Here is a 23,241-nt window from a genome sequence, read left to right on the forward strand (position 1 = left end):
CAGCATATACCGTTTTAAACCGTTCTTTTTAATAGAAAAATTACACTTTAATACAGCGATATAAGTACAGTAAATTAATACTTGTAAACAAAGAACATGTTTGCTGCCATTATCAAGTGTTATACAACTGTACATAATATATTGTGTTATAAAATAAAATTAATAATATATATTAAGGCAACACACACGAACATCACCACAAACATGAACAATGCGTTGTGGGCGACAGGCATTTTTCAATTAATGGGACTGTTATTTGCTTATTAGAACGGGACAGCCACAAAGGAATACGATTTTTAAAAATGCAACAAAATATATAATTAAAAAAAAATTAAGCCTGGATAGTGCAAAAATGTTCGTTGTCCGATTGCACAGCGTGATTTGTATACGAACTTGTATACACGTCCGTGGTGTGGTCATTTGATTGATTAAAAAAATTATCTGGTAAATTGCCAGGAAATTAATTTGACTGTATAGTGCAAATATTTAGAAATAATTTATAACCATTTATTTCAATGAATATTTGTTTAAAAATACACACAATCTTAGGATATTTGATAGATTATTCACTGTCATGAAGGAAATTTCAGAATTTTATTCACCACGTGCAATTCCACTTTTACACTTAACCAGACTAAACCGGTTTCAAGGAGATACAGGCGACCAACCACAGAGGCTATGGCAGACCCTCGTAAGTTAAAATCAAATGAGGTTTAAGTGTGCCGCAAAGGCATTGAATGAACATTTAGCATTGAAACTTTTTAGCATATGTTTATGAAGCTTTTTATATGAATCAGACTTTTTACTGTGTAATTGTAACAATATTTGACGTCTCAGCATGTCCGCCATCTTGGACCGGTTTTCCAATTCACAGTGGTTAGATTTTGTGGACTTATGTAAATTTAGGAACAAGTAAGTCCGATTCTGCCGTTGATTATTTTTAAGACATGGTAAGTCATAGCGGCTTTAGATATAAATATTTTTGTATGAATATTTAAAACGGCCGCCGATCAATGTAATCAGTTTACGTGAATCAATAATGATTTTCACAGCCATGGAACAACCGCAGTACAGACAGAAAGAAAAATTTACGATTATTGATTCAAATAGAGAAAACAGTTTCATCGCTCCCAGAGCAAAACTAAAAACCGTTTGCTGTCCCTGTCCTATTTGGCCAGAGTATAGACACTATGTTACTGCAGTCTACCAGTAACATTGTACTGGTGCTTGATTAATGAATTAAGGTTGGCTGCCCAGAGTTCATTTCTCGTCTCGGGCACGCTGCTCTTCCTCTGAACGTGGCATCTGTTTACAGGGCTGGCCGCCTTGCCATAATATAGCCTCAGTTGCTGGCACGGCGTAAAACACCAATCTCCCCCCCCCCCCTTGATTAATGAATTTGTAAGGTTCATTCATGCGACACCTCAGTTCTAAAAACTCGTTCTTAAATTCTCTTTGAGTCTAAGTGTGCTATAAATATTAAATCTGTTTTGCGGGATTTTTCCATCTTTTTTTTAATACCTATCAGAAATAATTTTACTGCTTAATTTTGAATACAAAAATATTGTGCGTAAACTTATTTAGTGACTCAATATATACCTTTCACAAATGTATATGCCCTTTACAGACAGCAAATATGAGCACAAACATATTACAGGAAGTATGTAGATTTTTCCTCTAGTAAGCATTCTTAAAAAAAAACTACCACCATTGTATTATTAGAAATTCTTTTATATGGTGTTTTATTTATTAATTTCCAGAATATGGTTACTCGGGTCAGACAGGCGCTACTCAAGGAGGGTAAGTTGTTAATCTGTGTAACTGGATGCTAAATTTAAATAAAAAACATAAGAAATTATGTCTGCTTTGAAGTCTTATTACAACTGTAAGTTCTTTTTTTTTTAGCAGAGGATGCTTAGCCTAAACCGCAGTGGCTGAACTATTACGTGATTTATGTGGTACTGATAGTGACGATAAAGATATAGGAATGAGGTGCTTGAACAGAAGCATCGAGTATGATCCCAGTCAACAGGTTAAAGTGAAGCTGAGCTTATTACGCTAAAAAGACATAACAGGAATTTCAAGTTCAGCACCTATTTTATGCAAAAGTCGCCTTGCATCAGGTGAAAACTTACTCTTTTCCCTAGATGTCATATTTGGACAATATAGATCACAGCATAAGTACAGCTATGACCAGCTTCTGATGCCAAGCGCCAAAATACACTTGTGTGATTTAAAACAATTCTGGGTGGGAAATCTGGTCATGAAATAAGCCACACCATTTGACAAATAAACTTTTTTCATTGTAATTAAAAATGCAGTAACAAGAGAGTATCACATTTAGGAAAGTAAAAAAATTTCACAAAACTAAGTTGAAGTACCTACATAATCATTTGTTCTACAGGTACAGTTATGGAGGGTATGGTGGTGCTGATGCCAGTTCCTATGCCCAATCGTATGGTCAGCAACCACCTGCAGTGGTTAGTGGTCGTCCTCCCCCCCCCCCCTTTTTTTTTTTTAACCAAATAGAGCATAGTATGGTTTTGATTATGACTGTGTAGACTTGCATGTTTGTTTCATTGGTTTTGCTTTTTTCAGGGTGTCTGCTTTTCCTGGAATTGATTTCCGCTAACTCTGCCCACTCTCACACCCCCTATTTCTCTCACTCTTGTCAGTTGTCATTCCCTTTCTCTCTCTATGCTGTCCCTGTTTTCTCTCTGGCAAATTTCAAAATTAAAATTTGCTTAGACATGTTGAAATTTTTTCCATGCAGTATATTTTTTCATTCAGAGCCATAACAGAAAATAAATGCAAGAAATTGAACATTCTTCTGAGTAACATATATATAAACTACATATAACCTATAATGTTTCTGTTAAAAAAAAAATCTTGCCAAATTTGATGAGAATCGGAGAAACTACTTTTCAACCTGGTCATATGCACTGCAAAACTGCCTTATTTTGCTTTATTTATAAGATGTGTTGGCTTTATCGTGTTGCAGAATTCCTACGATCAGCAAGGAGCGTATAATTATGACCAGAGTTCATATGCCCAACCAGGAGCTGCTCCAGCACATGCACCTCCACAGTATGGACAGCAGTCATATGGTAAGGTTTCATGTAACTGTATCAGTGCACATGGTCTTAAATGCAAACCTGAATGGTTGAATTGATATCTCCAAAAGATATAGGTGATATAAAATAACCTTTAAGTTTAACCATTCAAAAGCCATCCGTTAAATATCCAGTAAAAAATTGCACAGTTTGCACCTGCGATCAAGCATCACAAGCATTGTACTTTAAGCTATTACACCAATCAAACATTGCCAGCAATCAACACCAAAAAGAATGAGCAACATTTTGGATTGTTTGGATGCGTTTTTCCAGAACCGGAGGAAACTCAACTATTTGATATTTTCACCTGAAACCAGTTGTAGTAATGATCTCAAAACAGTTCAGTGTTCTTATTTTGAGAAGGTTAATGCCATCAGCATAGATGCAGTCACCACAGCTGAGTAACACTACCAGTGTATCCATTTCAGGCCTCTCTTCTTCTTTGACTGTTTTTTGACTTGCAGTCATGATTTGTAGTAGCATAAATGTTAATGATGATGGTGGCAGCAACAAATATAATTTTTGGCACACCCGTGACAGCCATGAGGTTTGCATCGAGACAATGGCAGTGGAGAAAATAAATGAAGCAGGAGGCAAGAATGTAGACAATAGATCAGAGGATGAAGTCCATGCATGTTGACTAACATAGATCTAAAATCAAGGCAATAGAGGTGGGTAAGGTCCATAGAGCAAAAGCTTTTGACAGCTGCATCTCTTGTTCCTAATCACCCCCAGTTGAGCATATGGCTGCAATACACCTGCATGGAAGTGGAGAATTATTCCAACGAAAAACTGTTAAGATGGCATTAGATGATGAAGACAGTGATTGGGCACCTTCTCAAAAAAACAGTTTCACAGAACTATGCGAGGAGAACACAACCAAAAGAACAGATCAACAATATTCAGCAGACATCAAACACAACAACAACAAAAATCTTATGGCACTTCAAGAAGAAAAGGTAAATGGAACAGGGAGAGCTAGTCCCCACAAGCCGTTCAGGTGAAGAGATATCACTGTCATTCTGCATCAGTGATTTAGCCAGTTCCATGAACAGAGCATTTGCAAGAAGATTGAAAGTAGTCACAGGTTGTTGGCAGTCTGAGATGCAGTTGCCGTAAACTGTATATGTGACATTACTTATTTTAGTTTTTACTCTTTTCAGACTATAGCCAGACACCAGCTCAGTCAAGTTATGGTCAAAGTGCTCCTGCAGGAGGAGGCTATGGACAGCAGGGGACTGTCGGTGGCTATAACCAGTCTGCAGGCTCAACTTATGGCCACAGTGGCAGTGCCAGTAGTGGCAGCAATTATGACCAAGGTAAGTTGATAGGGAAAATGCACACATGCATAGTGTGTGTGGATACAACCCTGAAAATAAGTTATAGTTTGGCAGTATGATAGTGTGCATGTGACAAGATGAACCAGGTAACAAATAGTACAGTTCAGAGTATTTGTTATTACAATAAACTCGCAAATGTTCAAGAATGTATTGATTTCAACATGAAGCTGAAGCTGTCATTTATGTTTTTTGCCTTTCACTGACTTGCAGGCAAAATTTTCTTTTTCATTTTAAATGTTTATGGTATAGTCATACCTTGTTATCTCAGCACATATGTTCTAACAAACTATTGAGGTAGAAAGGGATATTCAGTCACGACATCTGCAGCAGTTTGTTCATTTGTGTAAACATGGGTTCTTGTGAGGGAGAGGAGATTTTAAGGCACAGATTGCAGATTTTTCCCTGGTTTATTTAGACATTGAGTCAGTGCGCACTTGCCTAATTTTATCTCCATTATTCATCTCACACTCTGAAACCACATCCTGTAATCATGAAAAATATTTTTTCATCATGTTTGTTAGAGTGCTGGCAAGATGACAAGGGAAGAATGTGTTTATAACATTCGAAGTTCAGAATTTGTTTTTATTTCACAGTGCATTCATGGTCAAAATTTCTAAATATATAGTTGTCTGTAATGGTTGTAGGGTGATGCATTAAAGAAAGTTGGGATTTTTTTTTTTATAAATCTTTTTCCTAGCTAGCAACAGATAATTAAATTGAGATAAATATTTGAGCCATTAAATTACATCGGATTCCACAGGGGGTTTTGGAGGATCGCAGCAAAGTTCTGGCTTTGGAAGTAGTTCCCAAGGATATGGGGATGCGGGCTCTTCCCGTTACCGACAACCTGCTGGTGACAACGCAGGATTTGGTGCTGGCTCCGATTATGGCCGGTCATCAAGCGGTGGGAGTAGCAGCTATGGGGGTGGAGGACGAGATAGTGGCTATGGTAGGTCCTTTTTTTAATCCCCCTTAAAGGCGGAACTTCTGGACGGAAAAGAATGGTATTGCCTGTGCAAGGAAAGGTGGGAAGTACATGCAGTGCGGACTGCTAGCGGCCAGTCATCTCCAATTACTACCTGAACAATAGGCAGGGTGGACATCATAGGCACTGCCGGCTAGCCTGGCAATAAAACGTCTTCCTCACCTGACCAGTACTTGCTGTACGATCTGAGAGCTGAGGTGAAACGACCTCTATCTGAACATGCTGTCATGGTTAGGACTGAATGTTTTCTTAACAAACAAACCTAAAATATATAAAGGAGAGAAGGATGAACAGCACAAATGACACAAACATAAAGACAACGGAATTTTCAAACTTTATTTTTATTGCCTTTTATTTTATCTTACTGTATATCTGTTATCTTTCTTTTCTCATGAGCTAGGATATTGATATTCGGCTTGTAGTTCATGCTTACATGTTCGGTCTATGTGTGCATTCCACCGAACTTTTTAGTTCGATGGCGTGTAAGCTAGTGTTCACGCGGTAGTATTATATTATTTTATTTTCCAGCTGTGTATACTTTATTTCTTACACTCTGAATCTGGAAAATGACAGGCATGTCCATCTCATGAATTTGATGTCCTTTCTACTACACCATTTTCTTACCACACTGTACTTCCGTGGCAGCTACTCATCATACACTTCTGGGAGGTAATCTGTAAATGTACAATAAAATCTGAGGCTGGAAGCAAGAGGGCAGAGCTTGTATATACACCGCTGATAGTTTGACTCTTGTGTGGTTTGTGTCATTTTGGACAACCCAATGAAAACTAGTAAGAGGGGAAAAGAGCAACAGTAATAACAAAATATAGTTTACAACTGAAATTCATTTAATTTATTTTGCACAATTTCAAACACCTTCCCCCTTCATCTCATGATCTATGTAACATTACAAGGAATTCAACGTTTCTTATTGGCAGGTGAAGTACAGGTATGCAAACATAATCAGTGGCTGGAGGCACTGTCATACATATCGATATATAACAAAGCAAAATGACCAATGGAAACACAAAATTTAACACTGCTACTGATCCTACAATTGATATCACGGAATAACAAATATGTAAAGTGAACAAGATAAAAATTCATTATAACGGGAATGGGTCGTGCATTTTAGACGGGAACAAATATGTCAGTAGAGACAATTCATTTTTTGGTGTGGAGCTGTACCGTGGTTAGAACAATTTCAGTTTTTTTAAAAGTACAAACATTGATGGTAAATTATTGTCTCATTTATCAATGACGGTTGAATTTTGTTATTTAAATCATATATTATTCATTTCCAAATCTTCATCAGAACTACTGTCTGTTTCAGTTAATGTGTTTTCTTCATGTTCAGAATTTAATTTGTATTGTTCAGTGACAAATCTCCAGACAGCATGTGCTAGTTTATAAGTTTTCTTCTTTAAAGTGCATTGTCCATGTCATCTCCGGTTGTGCTGTAGAATCTCTATGAACATGTTCATTCCAGTCTAAAACAGCGAGACTGGTGAGCATGTCACAGTGCCTCATGTTTGTAATGAGAACACGCTTAGGCAGATCGATCAGACACACATTGTTAAAACTTTCAGCATAAAATGTGTCCCTGGACAGCACTTAGTCCTCTGGATGTTTATACAGGATATGGTAGTGCAGAAAGTCGCTTACAAGCTTAACAGCAGTAGGATCAGTTAGCACTACCAGAGATGGTGTATAAAGCGATTGCCTGCATGGTGAGCCTTGATTACACTTGTCAAGGATGTTTTGGAAGTGTGTAATACATCCATCCAACAAGTGCCTTAGTCTCGCGGAGTCGCCATCACAATCTTCAATACACCAGTAAACATGATCCCTGACCGCTGCTGTCTTGTCACTGAGCTGATGGCACCATGTCTTACGGAGGTTCAGACTGGTGCTTCAAAAAGTCACCGACTGCAGAAAACCGTGGCAGCCTTCTCAAAAATGTATCATTTACATATCCCAAATTGGCACTCTTAGCAAATTTTTTATATTGAATGGGGATATTCCTATTTTTGATAGCTTCACGTGAAGCGAAGAGGTGCATGAGACTGTGCATGAACGTGATGTACAGTGTCCTTCACCTTATGCTAACCAATAGACATGGACCGTGGGGCCGCTATTGTAGATGGTGAATGGGCCCTGTGTTAAAGGTGTGAATTGTTGCCCATTTGTAAAGGTACAAACATTGCACACAAACACAGATGTGTTTTATGTCAGTCACCAGGGGAATAAACTGAAAATGTTTAATATTATCCCTTATGAGTAAAGAAAGATATGGAGATATAAAAACAGATCGACGAAAGCAATAAAAATAAAGTTTTAAAATCCAGTTGTCTTTATGATTGTGTCATTTCCGCTGTTCGTCTTTTTCTCCTTTATTTTTCTCTCGTTTTTATGGAGAATACATTCAATTGTCGGTCCTAACCCTGACAGTACGTTCAGTTGGGAACTGTTTCACTTCAGCTTTCTAAACGCCAACAGCAAGTACTTGGCTGAGAAAGACGTTTTGTTGCTCGGGATATTGGCTGTGATCTCCACCCTGCTTCAGGGCCAGGGTAGCAATTAGGTAAAACTGACGGCTTGTTGAAGTCAGCACTGTGTACTCCTACCTTCCCTCGCATGGGCGAAACCATTGTGCATATATTTTTAAAAAAAACGCCCACAGGAAGTTCCGCCTTTAAATTGACTGTCATTTTTAAACAAATTTCATCAGGAAAAAACTATAATGCTACCAACACAAAAGTAAAACCTATTCAGTTTTTATTAATGAGTTTCAGATCTAATGCATAAATATTTTATAGAAGCACGCCTAAATAAACTAATTAATGTTTACACATAATTACTATTCCATGGGCAAGTTGTTCATTTGAATATCAAAGTCATGCAAAAGAGACCAATTTTTTGTGTGTGTAAAAATATGATAGATGACTACTTAAGTAGTAAATAGCGGGGTATATCATTTTCACTGCTTATTTTTTCTAAGTTTTTCCAGCAGTAGAGAAATCAGTATCTAGAACAGTGGTTCTTAACCTTTTTTGAGGTACCGAACCCACAAGTTTCATATGCACGTTCACCGAACCCTTCTTTAGTGTCGTCTCTAATTGCGGGTGTGTCTTGACCTCCGTGGCTGAGGCTCCGCCGAACCCCTGAGACCGACTCACCGAACCCTTAGGGTTCGATCGAACCCAGGTTAAGAACCACTGATCTAGAATCATTTTAGTTCATTTTTAAATGTTAATTTCTGGGGTCAGATTTTTTTGTGTCCATTTATTTTGATTATAAGCACAGATATCCCATCAAGATAGTGTGAGATTTTAAAATTTGTGTATGCATTGTAAGATACTTAATTTTTCTATAGTTGTTTTTTTTTTTTTGGCTTAGACTTAGCAATAAGCTGGCATTCTTTAATCCACTCATTACAAATAACCCAGTCAATCCTTTGCATTAAATATCTCAGCTAAAAAAAAAAAATTTAAAAATCATTTTGTCAAACATGAAGTCTCATCATGTCAGGGTACTTGTTTTGTCATACAGGTGGTGGACGTGGTGGAGGAGGAGGCAGTGGTGGTGGTGGTGGTGACTTTGGGTAAGTTGTCAAAATCTTTATTTCTTTGTTTGAATGAAAGATTTAAACAAATAAACTATAAAAGAAATCAATGGTAAAATCAGCGGTAGTAACATGTAATGAAAAGGCTGCTTTTCCTTATGAAAACCCGTATTTCAAGCAAAATATTGAATTGGCATCTTGGTGTGCACATGTAAGTGGTCTAACATAAAAAGACATCACTGGTATTATAAATTTGGGAAATCATTTAACTCATGGCATACATGTTGATGCCCTGATTCACTAATTTTATTATTTTCTACTAAAACAAAACAATGAAACATAAAGTATGCAGATATAATTGGTTCTTACCTAAGTCATCTTGTACATCAAATTTGAATTAGCTATGTCCAATGACATTTCCCCAAAATGTCTTTGAACATTGGGTTACACAAAAATGAATGATCACAGGGGTGTACTATGATCAAGTAATAGTCATGGTTGACCATCATGTAAAAGTGAATCAACATTTTTTTAAAACTCCAAATAACCAAAAAAGTTACCATCCCCCTGTTCATAGGTCATCAAGTTTTATGATCAGATTTTATACCTTTTTGTCTATATGGTTTTGGAATAAAAACTGTTGCATACAGTTTTGCAGACTGACATGGATTGTTGAAGGCACATTTATCCTAAATGTAGTGAGTAGGTTGAATATGTGTAGGGATTTTTTTTTTATTTTTTTTTTTGAGAGTTTTTGGATTTTTATATTTTTGTGGGAATTTTATAAATCATGAAAGGTTTTAAAAATGCAGTGTTGTCGCTTTGGAGATTCACCTGCCCTCCTTAGCAAGTACAAAGCAGATGAAAAAAAACTGAGGGAAAGTTAAACTCTTAGACAAAGTGTTCAATGTAGAAATTGTAGTCCATGTGGGATCCCTCTCCATGCAAAATATGGCTGTGTGAAAAAAAAATTGTTATGAAAGCTAAAGAAAACCTAGCTATTTTGTTGTTTTCAAAATATCCAGTATTTTAAATCTGTGCCACTATATGCACGGCACCACACATTCATACTCCATTAAATATAAAACTTTTTTTTAATGTGTCGTTCAGTTGGTGCTTCTAACCAGAGATTTTCAAATTATGTCTGAGGAAATAAAGACCTGATCATGTGGAGATTTTTACTTGTGACTGGTCAGTTTCACAATCGAAGATGCATTTTCCCCTTGGTGTTTTGTCAGCTATACCATCATGGCAACACAAACGTTTGGTTTTTTTTTAAGTAGTGTTGACAGTGCACCCACAAAGGAGAGAGGCACACTGTAGTCTTGTGTGGTTCTTGCTGTCATGACTATTTGCCACTGATCTAAATGAAAAGTACATTATTAATAAACTACCTGGTTAAAATTCTACCAGTGTGTATTAAAGAATTCAGATGATTGACTCCTAGACTAGCAAAATGTTAAAATGGGTGTGAACTAATTACATAAAATGATAAACAGGTATGCTTGTGTCAGTGTCATTTCACTGCACACTTGAAAAGAGTGTTACATTAAATCAATACTGGAGACAGATTATAAAAGGTGTTCAGAAAATATATGTTGGTCAAATTAAGTATTTTTAGCTGATGAACTCCAAAATTGCTAAAGTTATTCACTGGGACAGTTAAAAATTGCTGCATCACACATACAAAAATAAGCACTGCAAATTTTAAAAAAAATAATTTGATATTGAAAATGGAATAGACGTTGCTTAGCAAATGCCATGAGCTTGCTAAGAAAGGTTTCAAACCAAAGAGTGTTCCGAAATTTCAGAATACAAAAATGTCGAGAATAACATTGCATAATATTTTATTGTGCAGATGTTGCTAATTTGTATGATATGGACTGTTGGGGTTAGCATTAACGATTATGTGCAGCTTTAATGAGAATTTATGGTTTTTGTACATTATGAGAACTAAAACTTGTGAATAAAATTTTGCATTCTCAAGAAACCTTTTAAAAGTGCATAAAGTGGAACAGTGATAAGTATGGAATGTTGGTATGGTTGGCAGCATCCTTGAATATGTGCAGTGCTTCAGCTGTGGATGAAGAAACTGGCATTGCATTCCCAGTGTTCCTCTTCAACAGCATGTGAGGAAGCATATTTGTGTGTGTGGGTGAAATTTCCACTCGATGTTTGGCTGAGTCGGTGGATTTTTACACACATAATCTTGCTGGTGAGGAGGGGGTGTGGAGTTTACATTAAAACTAAGGTTGAACTGAGGAGGATAACATGTAAGCTCAGGAGAATAACATACACAATATAAACGTGCTTGCAGGTAATGTTAACTGAATGGTAAATGTATGGCCATCGGCAGTTTCATCCTGTGATTACCTTCTAAAACGTGTTAAAAAGCAATGGTCGCCAGACCTGTTTTTTCAGCAGTTCCATGGTGGTTTTTGTTTTTCTTCTCCCAAAGATAAAACTGAGCATTGTTAATAAGTCACTAAAGTATTTCTGCATTCCTCGTTTCCATACGCCATAAAAACTGTTACTGTTCATCAATGGCAGTTGCAAAAATGGTGTTAAAATGTTTTCATGGTTTAATGTTGTGCAAAAGATTAAAGTTCTGTCTTTATTCAGGTTTGAACAATTAAAGACCTTCAGGGTTTGGTGTCGGTAAATCAGTTATGATGATATTGACTTTAAAAAAACAACAACAGTGAAACCTCAAATGTATTTCAGTTGTGTGGTTGGGAAGCTATCCTGACAAAATCAGTAAACCCTTTTTAAACTTGGCAACCAATATGTATATGGGGAAGACTTTTCCCTCCTTTAATATGCCTAATTAAACTAAACTAATGCACAGCAGACATTCCTTAAAATGTTCAGAGGGAATAATCCAGAAAGCATTTATATATAATAATGAACCAAACTTTAAAAATAGATTTCGTCTTTTAACAGGATTGTGTAAATAACGGGGAATTAAAAATGAAAGTCGTGTAAATTTACTCCTTGCAAGTGCTCAACCAGTATTTGTAGATGTTACATTTTAGAGTCTGCATCTATGATTTTACGTTAATATATCAGGTGTGTGAGAGATATTTGCATAAGTAACTTTTAAATGAGTTGTAATTGACTTGTTATTAATTATCTGAGTTTGTCTTGAACAGGACTTGTTTATTTTATCATTATGAAGGGGTATCTCTATGGTTTCAAACCTGTAAGCGGTTTAAAGTCGAAACTGATGTTTTGGTCTCACTAGATCATACAGAGTGCACTGTATAGTAACACTGGTCACTATATATATATTTATGGTCGTACATTTTACTGTTGGTAATTTGTTCAACATCATGTGTGTGGTCATAGAAGACTTTAAGGAGCTAGTGTGAATTGCCATATGCCTCAAAGTTAATTTTTATCACAATGGTAGAGGCCAGGCTACTGACCTTTCTATTTATTATTCTCTTTGCATGGGGGAGTTCTGTTAGTGTGTAATCTTATAGGGGGTTTTTTGTGTAAGGGGGGGGGGGAAGTCCTCTCTTATGTGACTTCAGGGAAATGTTGTATATGAAGAGTGTAAAATTTCTTATATGTGCAATGACTGTTTTGAAAACCAGATTAAATGCAAGATTAATTCTTGCTTAGATTAAGTATTTTTATTTTTTTAAATATTGAAAGTGAATAATAACTTTAATTCATGTTTTATCAGGGCTTCTGTTTACGCAATATGCATTAAAAGTTCGGAGGACCCCTTCAATTTTCGTCAATGGGGTCCCAGGGGACACCTTCAAATTTAGTCGAAGAACAGATACAAAATTAGGTAACTGTAGTGTCTGACATCGTAGCCCAATCTATTGTTGTCGTCTGCTACAATGTGAAAGTAACTTCCCTTGCACTGAGTTATTTCCCTTACCGGGAAGAGTTCCATTAACCTGTTTCCAAGATGTTCATAGCGTGGTTAAAATCATCATCTCAGAACCCCAAGTAAAGTGAGCATAAGCTCATCACAGATGCTTGCACAGACTTCATGGCACAGAAATCTCTCCGTTTCTAACTAGACATTGCAGTGCTTTGTGTACCTGAAAGGCAGTTGAACAAAGTATGTTGATTTGTTGGTGGGTTTTTTTTTTTTTTTCACAGTGTAAAGAGACCCCTAAGAGTTAGCCTGGGACCCCTTAGAAATCTGAAGAAGGGGTCCCTGGGACCCCAAAGAATTTAGCCTTAGCAGAAGCCCTGTTTATCATCTTTTTTAAGAAGAGATTGTTACTGAATCTTCGTAGAAATGTTATCTTGCACAAAGATGTGGCCAGATAGTGCTTATGAGCCAGGAATATACATCTTTATGTGCTGTATGAATGCAGATGTAAATGAACCAGGTAAAGATAAATTAGCTTTTCAGGCCTTTGTGTAGATTTATTTTAAAAAAGGGGAAGTGAATGAAGCTGGATACTGCTTGATCAGTATGTTGCTGCTGAGACCTTATTATTTTAAGAAAATTCTGATGTTGTAGTAATCTGTCAAAGGAAGATAATATTCAAATACAGCTTGCTGATAAAATAGCTTTAAACATGATTTTCCAAGGGATATGCTGCCACTTGTGGGTTCTACACATTGTGTTTGTACCATAATTCATATGCCATTATGTTCCAAAGCATTGAGAAAATTTTGCGTTTAATATTCTTAGGCACTTTTTTATGTGGGGTTGGGGAATGCTTTTATGGCATTACAGGGGTAGAAAATTGCTCAGTGGTTCATGATATATGGGGAATGTCATATTAAACCTAAAAACATCGTTTCCAGGTATTGGCTTGATTGGGTCCACATTTTTCCATTTTTTGATTGTAAACTTTGAGCCCTTGACTGTTCCTAAATAAAACCTGCTAATTACACAAGGAAGATAATGCCCAAGTTCTGCCTTTGAAAACGTTGCAAAAAGTAGGATCATTAGTTTTGTCAAGTAGAAGCCCATTGGACAATGCGTTTAGAGATTATCTTGTCATTTATCTCTTGCATAAAGTATATGCATATTTCAGATGGTTGAGGTGAGGTGTTTGTTAGCTTTTAGATTTGTAGGCATTGCAAATTACGTTTATAGGACCAAGATTGTTTTGAAAATTAAAATAGACATTTTAATGCTTTATAGCATGGAAAGCAAACAGTATTCTCTGAGGCCTTTAAGAAAGCTCAAGCATTTATACAGTCTATAAAAATCAGCTTAGTATTTTAGTTGCTGACATTCCCTTCTTCTGTTAGTCCTTTTTTACTGCTGTTGTTTGTTTGCCTGGCATCAACTGCCCTGTCAAAGCAAAGAGACACCGTAGAGTTTGAATGAAAAGTTATGTTGCGTTTTACACTGCTTTATTTTTATCAGATACTGTTTCGTTTTTGGATTGTTTCTCTTATCCCTCTCATCAATCCATAGCCGTGATAAAGCCTTAGTTGCTAGCATGGCGTAAAACACAACCAACCTCATCAATTCATGGAAACAATAATTTATTTATACTACATGCTTATTGTGTAGGCTTGTCTGCAATAATTTCTTACATTTTATATGAGTGGGTGGTGTTAAGGAGGAGTAGCGGTGCATTAAACATTTACATTTGTCACACTTTAAGGAAAGCATTGTAAACAAGTATGACTTTGGTTGGAAAACAGCACTAAGTAAGTTTTACTGTTATTTCTTTTTTATCTGCAAGATAAGAATTTGTAAAATTACGTACAGGTAATGCCTGAGCCTAATAAAAATGAAGTAAAAAAGGGAAAATTTGCACATGCATTGTAGTGCAAAAGTATCTCTTCCTTTGGACTATGTTTGATGGGTTTTGTCAGCGTGATATACACATTTTTTGAAAAGATTGGTGCTTCCCAGATTTTATACTTTATTTTTTGAACTGTTAATACATCACAGATGTCACGATCTTAATGACAACACTATTTAGGTTGGGGTTTTTTTTATTTTTTATAAAGAATTTGGAATTTTTTGCCAATATCAACAGTCAGGAGTTACATATTGCCTGTCCAAGAAGTCCTAAAACATGAAGTCAGATTTGTCAAGTACATATTTTCTTATGGTCCATGATGAGGATGAATGTTGTTACAAAGAGAAATAATGCTGATAATGTGACTAAACTTGTGTAACAGATATTTTTTTTTTTGCATAGTTTTATATTGGTGACCAGTGATGCTATATTTGTGTTACTTCCAGTTAGCCAAAGTCCAAGTGCAATTTTCTGGTAGTGTTACATTGTTACAACTATCAAGATTTTTAAAAAGTTTTATTTTACAAGAGCTAATATATTGGTACTTCTGGAGTAATCAGAGCTACATACAAGGCCTCCAAATCTGATCAAAGGGTGTGTTAACTATATTAGAAATAATGGGGAGATTAGAGTATTGCACTGCAGGTTTTCAAGCCTGAAGTGGACAGACTCCTGTGTATATCATCATGCCATCTGTGACTCAGATTGTTGTTGTATGTACTTCCAGTGGAGGCCGAGGTGGTTACAACAAATTTGGTGGTGGTAAGTGTGATCTGGGATGCAACTCTGGTCAGTTGATCTCCTATTGGTTTTAACTTTTTTGTGTGTGTTTCTTCTTATTTTTAATGTGTGTGAATTACAAGGTAGTGGACATACCTCATTTGGTATTCTTATTGTGTTGATAATCCCATCAGCAAAGTGGCTCAACCCTTTTCATAGGAAAGCACCATTTAAGAATAAAGTGACAGGTGAATGAGGTAAAGAAGTTTTTAAAAGCTAAAAACCTTGTACCACAATGTCCTGAAAAGTCAGCGTCTGGATTTCCCCCACCCCCACCCCCCAAAAAAACAACGTATGACTATAACAAGTTAAAAACTTTCCTATATTTTTGTGGCATAATAGTACCTGTATCCTGAATAGTCCTGATGTGTGTGCATACTTAAAGTTTACAGTCTCAGGTACAATTATCCTGTGACTAAAATGTACTTTGTTTAAAAAAAAGGATAGGTTTTTTTTTTTTTTAAATATATATATTAGAGAAATGTATTTTGCAGCTTTGGATGGCAAAGCTATAAAGTGTGTCGATTCCTAAGCAGTTGTGCACATTGGATACAAAAATTGTGTTTTGTAATACAAAATACAGTGAACAAAATATTTAACTATTTGATTGTTTGGAGAAAGACTGACAAGTTTATCAAAACATTTTCTGAAACAGTGAAAGTGTTGAATCCACAATCAGTGTCAGGGGAAGAGTATGTGAAAACTGCCAAAATGAGTTTTACAAAAGAAAAGGATTGCTAGATTTTCATAGGAAAATAGCTTGTTGGACATCAGCAAGGGAACTAATATGTATTTGAGGTTTTGCTAAGAGGGAGTTGTAAAAAGTAGACAAAGCACTCAAAGACCTGTCATCATATTCGTGTCCATTCTTCAAAAGATAGTGATGTTCACTGGTAGAACCTGTTGTGGTTGTAAATGTCATTTATATGAAAATGACCAAATATGGATACAAATCTCAGCTTAAAGCAATTTTTGATGGATGACAAATGTACCGTAGTAATCATGATTGATGGCCGGGATTGCTGACCTTTTCAAGATTTGGTCAGCTATAATAAGTTGTGATTTAAATGTCTATGGCAGCCAGCCTGATTGGTGGCTTAAAACCTATGCACAAAACACACAGCAGTAATTAGCAGATAAAATCTGGGTTTGTGGTTGCTGGCTTTACTGTAAGCTGTGGAACCTGTAGAATAGATAAAAGGGGCTTATTGATGCATGGGCAATAAATTCTTAACTAGAAAGAGTGGAAACTGTTGGTGGTAGAAGTGCCAGGTACTTCTTCTTAATCACCTCCCAGTGGAAAATAGGACTGCAAAGTGCCAGATACACTTGAATTATGCTTTGAAGTAATACTTCACAATGAAGGATATTTGGGTGTTAAAATGAAACGAGTGTATAGGTAATATGCAACAAAAAGATTTTGTTGAAGTGTTCATAGGAAGGTTTGTTGGTGTTCATTTTTAATATTTTAAAACAAATGTGGTGCCGGTGTTAATTACTTGGTGACCGATTAAAAACCTGTCAAAACCATGAAGCAGGTGGAACATCTACATATGCAAGTGTTGAAGTTAAGGAATGTATGTAACAAGATAAAACAAGCTTTATGCCTAAGATCTACTGTGCAAAACCCATTTTGGGGATTTACACAATAGGGCATGTTAAGCTATGATGGTGGGGACACCCTTGATAACACATTTCATAAGAGCAAGAAAAATGGCATTGACTCTGTTTGAAATGTTAAAAGTCGCCAACCATTTAGTGGGCGGTGTGTCAAATTCATTAACCTAAAGACGACCAGATGGTATGTGGCGACGACGCCATAACTTTTGTCAGAAGATAAAGCAAAACAGTCGTATGACAGAAGGTGAGTTCCAGGATTACTGTGCTTTTCATATTCAATTTTCCTAAAGGCATTCAAATGATGACCTAATGTTTAATAATTAGAGTTTTTCAACCACGTAATTTTTAACTTGGTTATTTGCATTTTTTGCCATAACAATAACTGCCAAACTTTGAAATTATTAAAACTTTTAATTGTAACATTTCTGTGAGCTAAAAGTGAATTTTAAATGTGTACTTTTGTCTGACCTTGTCCAAATTTATTTATAGGTCAGTCGAACAAAGAATTGTAAAGGATCCTGACAGTGCCATTTGTGCCTTGAATGATATTTGGATTTCTGCTAGACTTCGTTTTTGTGTAGATATATATATTTGTCACTTTGTCAGATTTGATTTGGGGAGGGAGGCAGTTTTCTCCTTGTACATGGGACAAGCATGATTCTTGTGTTTCAGCGGGAGAAGGAAAATGTCCATCAAAATTAAATATTTTATCGACAAAAGTCTTTTTTAAAGTCCCCCACTTTTTAAAAGTTAGTGTTCATAATTTATCTTTAGGATGAGCTTACTGAGTGCAGTAATTTCACTAATTTACCAGAAAACAGGTTCAAATGAGTAAATATGCGTTTAATATTTATTTACTGCAAGACACCTGTACAGTTATAGATTAGAGCATTATTTTAACAAGTTATAAATCTGCTGTTTACACTCACCAGCCACCTAAAAAGGAATGCATAGCTATCAACTTTCCATACTATTTTAGTGATGTGTTACGTTCATTTTGAGTGCGCCAGTATATTTTAAGCACTTATACCGAGTTATTATTCCTCTTGCAAATAAAACTATGCACTTATGTGTTTCATATATATTTATGTGTGTGTATGACTGTAGAAGGAATGATATTTTTTTCTTAGATGCAAATTTGATTTGATTGACACATGTTAAGTATTTTCTATGGATTTTCCTGTGAAACTTTTCATGTTGGGTTTTTTCTTTAAGCCAATATAAGAGAATGTGGATATGTGTGGCATGGATATTTTGGTGCTTACTGAGAATTAAAGATAATTGAATGAATAATGGACTACATTGGTGATGACGTGAAAATGTTGAAGGAATAGAACCTGTCAAATGTGCTTGAAATTAAGACTTACTAGCATATTTAGAATTCTGTAAATAACATTGAAAATAACTGTAGACAGTACGTGGTTGTATTGACACAGGGTTATCCTGATTTCAGGTCCTGATCGTGGTGGAGGAGGATTTAGTGAACGAACCCGTGGTGATATGGAAATACAGCAAGACACAATTTTTGTTTCTGGCATGGGAGATGAGGTCACAGAAGAGGGTCTTGTACAGCACTTTGGTAGCATTGGAGTTATTAAGGTAACCTTGCAGTTTGTTTTTTTTGTTACCGTGTCTGATTTAGTCCCTTTATCACAATTTGTGCATAGTACCTCGATGTGCATTGTGTTGAGTAGTTACTAGCTATTTGTGCCATCAAATGTATGGATTGCATATTTGTGTTATCAGAAAGTACTGGCTTTTAAATACTACACTTACTGAAACATCCTATCTGCAAGAGAATATCACTTGCCATGCAGTAATATAGAGGCAGTTCTGTTTCTAGAATTAACATGACATTTTTTCAGGTTTCGCCTATTTTAAGTCGATTTCTTTCATTTACATTTATTGTTTATCAGATGGACAAACGAACCGGTAAACCTAAAGTATGGATCTACAAAGATAAGAATACTGGTGTTCCCAAAGGAGAAGCAACAGTAACATTTGATGATCCTGGTACTGCCAGTGCTGCTATTAATTGGTTTGATGGTAGGTTTTATCATGGTTATCAGTGTAACGTTTTCTTGAGATCATATCAGATCACTAAGGTGTATGTTACTTTCTGTGTTTGCCACTGTGTTCATTTTAGCCTTGTCTGATCAGTATCTTTCCTATTGCAAACAAAATAGCTGAGCATAAGCACATGGATAAGATCTGCATTATGCAGAGTGACTTGACCTTAAAGATATTTGAAGGTATTGCAGGATATGGATATTTGTGTTTCTTTGGTTGGTTGGTAAGGATACATAAGTTTTGTTTAAAGTGGTTTACGCTTAAGGTTCATCGCATGCTTTTGTGCAGGTAAAGTTTTCAATGGACGAACCATCAAAGTGGAATTGGCTCAGCGTCCTGTTAATGCAGCCTTTGGTAGAGGACGGGGCAGAGGTATGCATGCATTTAAATTCCTTGGAAATGGTTGCAGGTTAACAGTTGTGTTTGATGGTTAAAAAAGTTGCAAGAGATAGAAATTAGAAAATGTTAAAAGCACTTTTGCTTCGTAATTTGACTTGGAAGTGACTGTTTCACCAGATTTCATCAATGAAGTTTGGCACAACTTGTTTATCTCACAGATCTACTAATGCAGATATGTATGAAGTCGTAGGAAGGTTGTTCTCCCACTCACCCCCCCCCCCTTTTTTTTTTTTTTTTTTTAAACAGGGTAAATGATGGAAAGATACCAATGTTTATTAAATTTGTTGAAGTTATTTTCCATTTTAAGGCTGCTGCTGAAAATGGCTTTGCAAATAAAGGACAGTGAATCTTTGTAATAATTAAAGTGTGTTTTTCAGGCGGTCCTCGTGGTGATAGAGGAGGTCGTGGTGGCGGTGGCTTTGGGGGTGGTGGTCGAGGTGGCAGTGGTGGCAGTGCTGGTGGTGGTGGAGGAGGTGGACAAGGATCTGGAAGTGGTGGCAGTAGTGGAGGCAAGTCTGTTCTCCTCTCTCCTTGTACAATTCATTATCCAGAATAGTAATTTGTTAAATGACCATTGAATCATTTTAAAGAGTAGTAACCACAATTAGACAGTTGGGATGGCTTGATAATGTGCAGTATTTGGGAACAGGAATGAGTGGTGGTGGAAGTGGAGGAAGCAGTGGAGGTGGTCACAGCAGAGATGGTGATTGGACTTGCGCCAACCCGTGAGTAACTTTGTTTCAGTATTTAGCATTTTGTAATATCAAATGTTTTTAACACAGGTTTGTTTCACTTCATATTTCTCATCTTTGTGTTCAAGTGTGTGAGGTTTAGACGTGCAAAAGAAGTGGCTAGATGAAGACTAACTTTTAAAATCTATTTAATGTTCTGAGAACAAATGAAAGTTCTAATTTTCAGAGACTGTGGCAATACCAACTTCCGGTGGAGGAATGCTTGCAATTTGTGCAATGAGCCACGTCCTGATAGTGCAGGAGGAGACAATGGTGGAGGAGGAGGAGGTGGTGGTGGTGGCGGTGGAGGTACATCATTTTCTTAATTTTACAATTTTAAACAGTTTTTCATTTTCTTTATATGTGGTGGTAAATGTAAGGCCAAATTCAGCGGGGGTACTCAGTCTGTAAAACTGCTGACTTTTGTTCTGGTACTTTCCATAAACAAAAAAAGTACACAGTTGGGGTGTCTAAAAGGGATTAGCAGATGAGAATTCAGAGGGAAAGATCTCTCATCCTTTTGCCTTTTGTAATCTTTTATTGTATTTGTGGATAGAGTATGGCACTTTTGATAAGACTTCAACTGATATGCAATTACTGACAATGCAGGAAGAAATGGGGGAGGTCGTGGTGGATTTGGCAGTGGATCCAGTCGTGGCAGCTTTGGGAGTGGCCGTGGAGGTGACCGGGCTGGCGGATTTGGTGGCAGCAGTCGAGGCGGAGACAGAGGTGGTTTTGGAGGCCGTGGCGGTGGTTTTGGGGGTGGTGATCGTGGCGGACGTGGAGGTGGCTTTGGTGGAGACCGTGGGGGATTTGGCCGAGGTCGAGGAGGACCCCGAGGTCGTGGCGGTGACAGGGATGGTGGAAGGTAACAATAGATTTCAATTATTGTGCATTTAAACCCCAATTTTCTATGGCAGTGGTTCTCAAAGTGTGGCCATGGGCATAAGTCAGGTGGTCTGCGGCTGACAGTCGTCATATGTCAGCAAAGTGATGTTTGAAGTGATGCATTCCTCGCATTCACATGTTAATTACAAAGAACGAGGTACAGTGGTACCTCGACATACGAGTTTAATTCGTTCCGTAACCTTGCTCGTATCTCAAAGCAATTTTCCCCATTGAAATTCATTGAAATGCCATTAATCCGTTCCAGCTCCCCAAACACCCCCTCAGTTGTTTTTGTTAAGTGTTTTTGAATAAGAAAAAGTGTATTTACAAGAAGAAACATTTATTTATGAATAACAAATACATATTCTATAAAAACATATTGAATTCTTCGTTTGTGGAAGTGTGTGGGATCTGCTTCAGCAAATCACCGTAAATCGCTTGTGCCTTATCACACATGATGCTTTGTGTTAAGGTTCCTCCTTGAAGCTGCTTCTCTGTCACCCACACAGTCAATAGTTTCTCCATCTTTTCATGGAGAGAAGTCCGTAGCTTAGAAATTATTGTAACGGCCCTAGCTGGCGTTGTACCCTTTATCAACTCCTGTTTAAGCTCAGAACATATCATTGATGTGCTACACCCGTACATCCTCGCCAAGTCAATTACTCGCACACCTTGCTCGTGTTTTTCTACGATTTCGCGCTTTAATTCAATAGACATCGTCTTCTTCGGACCCATGGTTACAAAAATAAATGTGATAATGTTTTGTAAATGTAAAAAAAGCAAAAAAACGTGAATCCAACTTATCAAAAATGCTTCGAAAACGAGGGAAACGAGCACACAGACTGAGGTCTAGTCTGAGGTGGGAGAAACTGTTAGATGCTGTACACGACTCCAACATCCACCCCGCATGTTGGGGTCGTGTGCAGCGGTGTAGTGTGTTTCCTCGTATCTCAAATCTTGCTCTTATCTCGAAGCAAAATATCGCTCGCTCGGCGGCTCGTATCTCAAAACACTCGTATGTCAGGGCACTCGTATGTCGAGGTACCACTGTACGTAGTTTTATATCAACTACTGTCACAAAAGGACATTTAGTTTTGAATTGTAATGAAACTAATGCGGCAATTTAAATTTGAAATTAATAGTACAGATTGATTTTTAGGCCTTGGTCCGAAATACTTTGAGAACCACTGTTCTACGGCATAAGCTTAATCTGGTGCCTTTAAAACTAATGCACTTTGTTTATGCAGATTCCCTCTCTTGACCAAAGATAAGTTTGTATCCAGCTGATTGAAATGCATGCACAGAACTGCTTTTTTAAATTCAAGCATTTTAGATGCAGAAGGAAAGGTGATTGTAATACTTGTCATTTAATAGTATGGATCCTTCATCCTTTATCTTAAATTTTTATCTCTTTTCAGGGATCGGGGAGACAGAAGGCAAAGACCTTATTAAAACATTTGGTGCATGTCCTTTCACTATGGGAAATGAGCAAGACATTATTGGGAGAAGCAGAATGGAATAATTGACTGAACTTAAATGTAGTTTCACTAGCAGAATGGTCTTAATTGATGTTTTTGTTTTATTTCATATGTACACTTGTAAAAGGCTGTTTTTAATGAAAACAATTATGGAACATTAAACCATTTTGTTATCATCATTTTTACTTTTGGGAGTTTTTTAATTTCTATTTCAAATCTTTCTTTCTTCAGCTATATGTATGTACCAGTATTTTGAGTGATTGTTACAAAATCATTGATAAAAGTTGTTGCTATAAACATTAATATGCTGTGTGAAAACAATCTGGACTGCTTTGATTCTAGGGTTCGTCGGTATAATGGTCTCTAATTTTAAGTGCTTAAATGAGATGTAATCTATGCTCAGCTATGATTTTTGCACTACCATTTCTTGGTTTAAAAGGCAATCAAATACGAAACATCTTTGTTTATTCCTCTTTGGAAATCCACTTATCTATCATCTTACACCAGATCCTATAGCCACTGAGCACAGCA

The 23,241-nt window shown here is 36.7% G+C and overlaps 1 protein-coding gene across 5 annotated transcripts; it reads left to right on the plus strand.

Annotated features, from left to right (window-relative positions):
- The first annotated feature begins 610 nt into the window (after positions 1-610).
- Positions 611-22,890, plus strand: LOC112561246 (RNA-binding protein cabeza-like). 5 transcript variants are annotated; one of them, XM_025233602.1, is made up of 16 exons: positions 611-691; positions 1,761-1,800; positions 2,405-2,480; positions 3,002-3,107; positions 4,277-4,432; positions 5,214-5,402; positions 8,991-9,042; positions 15,472-15,533; positions 18,598-18,743; positions 19,061-19,190; positions 19,503-19,586; positions 19,991-20,122; positions 20,263-20,338; positions 20,532-20,653; positions 20,954-21,212; positions 22,651-22,890. In XM_025233602.1, exons 1-16 carry the CDS (start codon positions 679-681, stop codon positions 22,682-22,684), a joined length of 1,677 nt encoding a protein of 558 aa, XP_025089387.1. In that variant the 5' UTR covers positions 611-678; the 3' UTR covers positions 22,685-22,890. The 5 variants fall into 5 exon arrangements, with proteins under 5 accessions (XP_025089387.1, XP_025089388.1, XP_025089389.1 ...); XM_025233603.1 differs by having other exon boundaries at positions 15,472-15,506; XM_025233604.1 differs by lacking the exon at positions 5,214-5,402.
- Positions 22,891-23,241: the final 351 nt, after the last annotated feature.

This window comes from Pomacea canaliculata, linkage group LG4 (assembly GCF_003073045.1).
Source record: "Pomacea canaliculata isolate SZHN2017 linkage group LG4, ASM307304v1, whole genome shotgun sequence".
Lineage (NCBI taxonomy): Eukaryota > Metazoa > Mollusca > Gastropoda > Architaenioglossa > Ampullariidae > Pomacea > Pomacea canaliculata.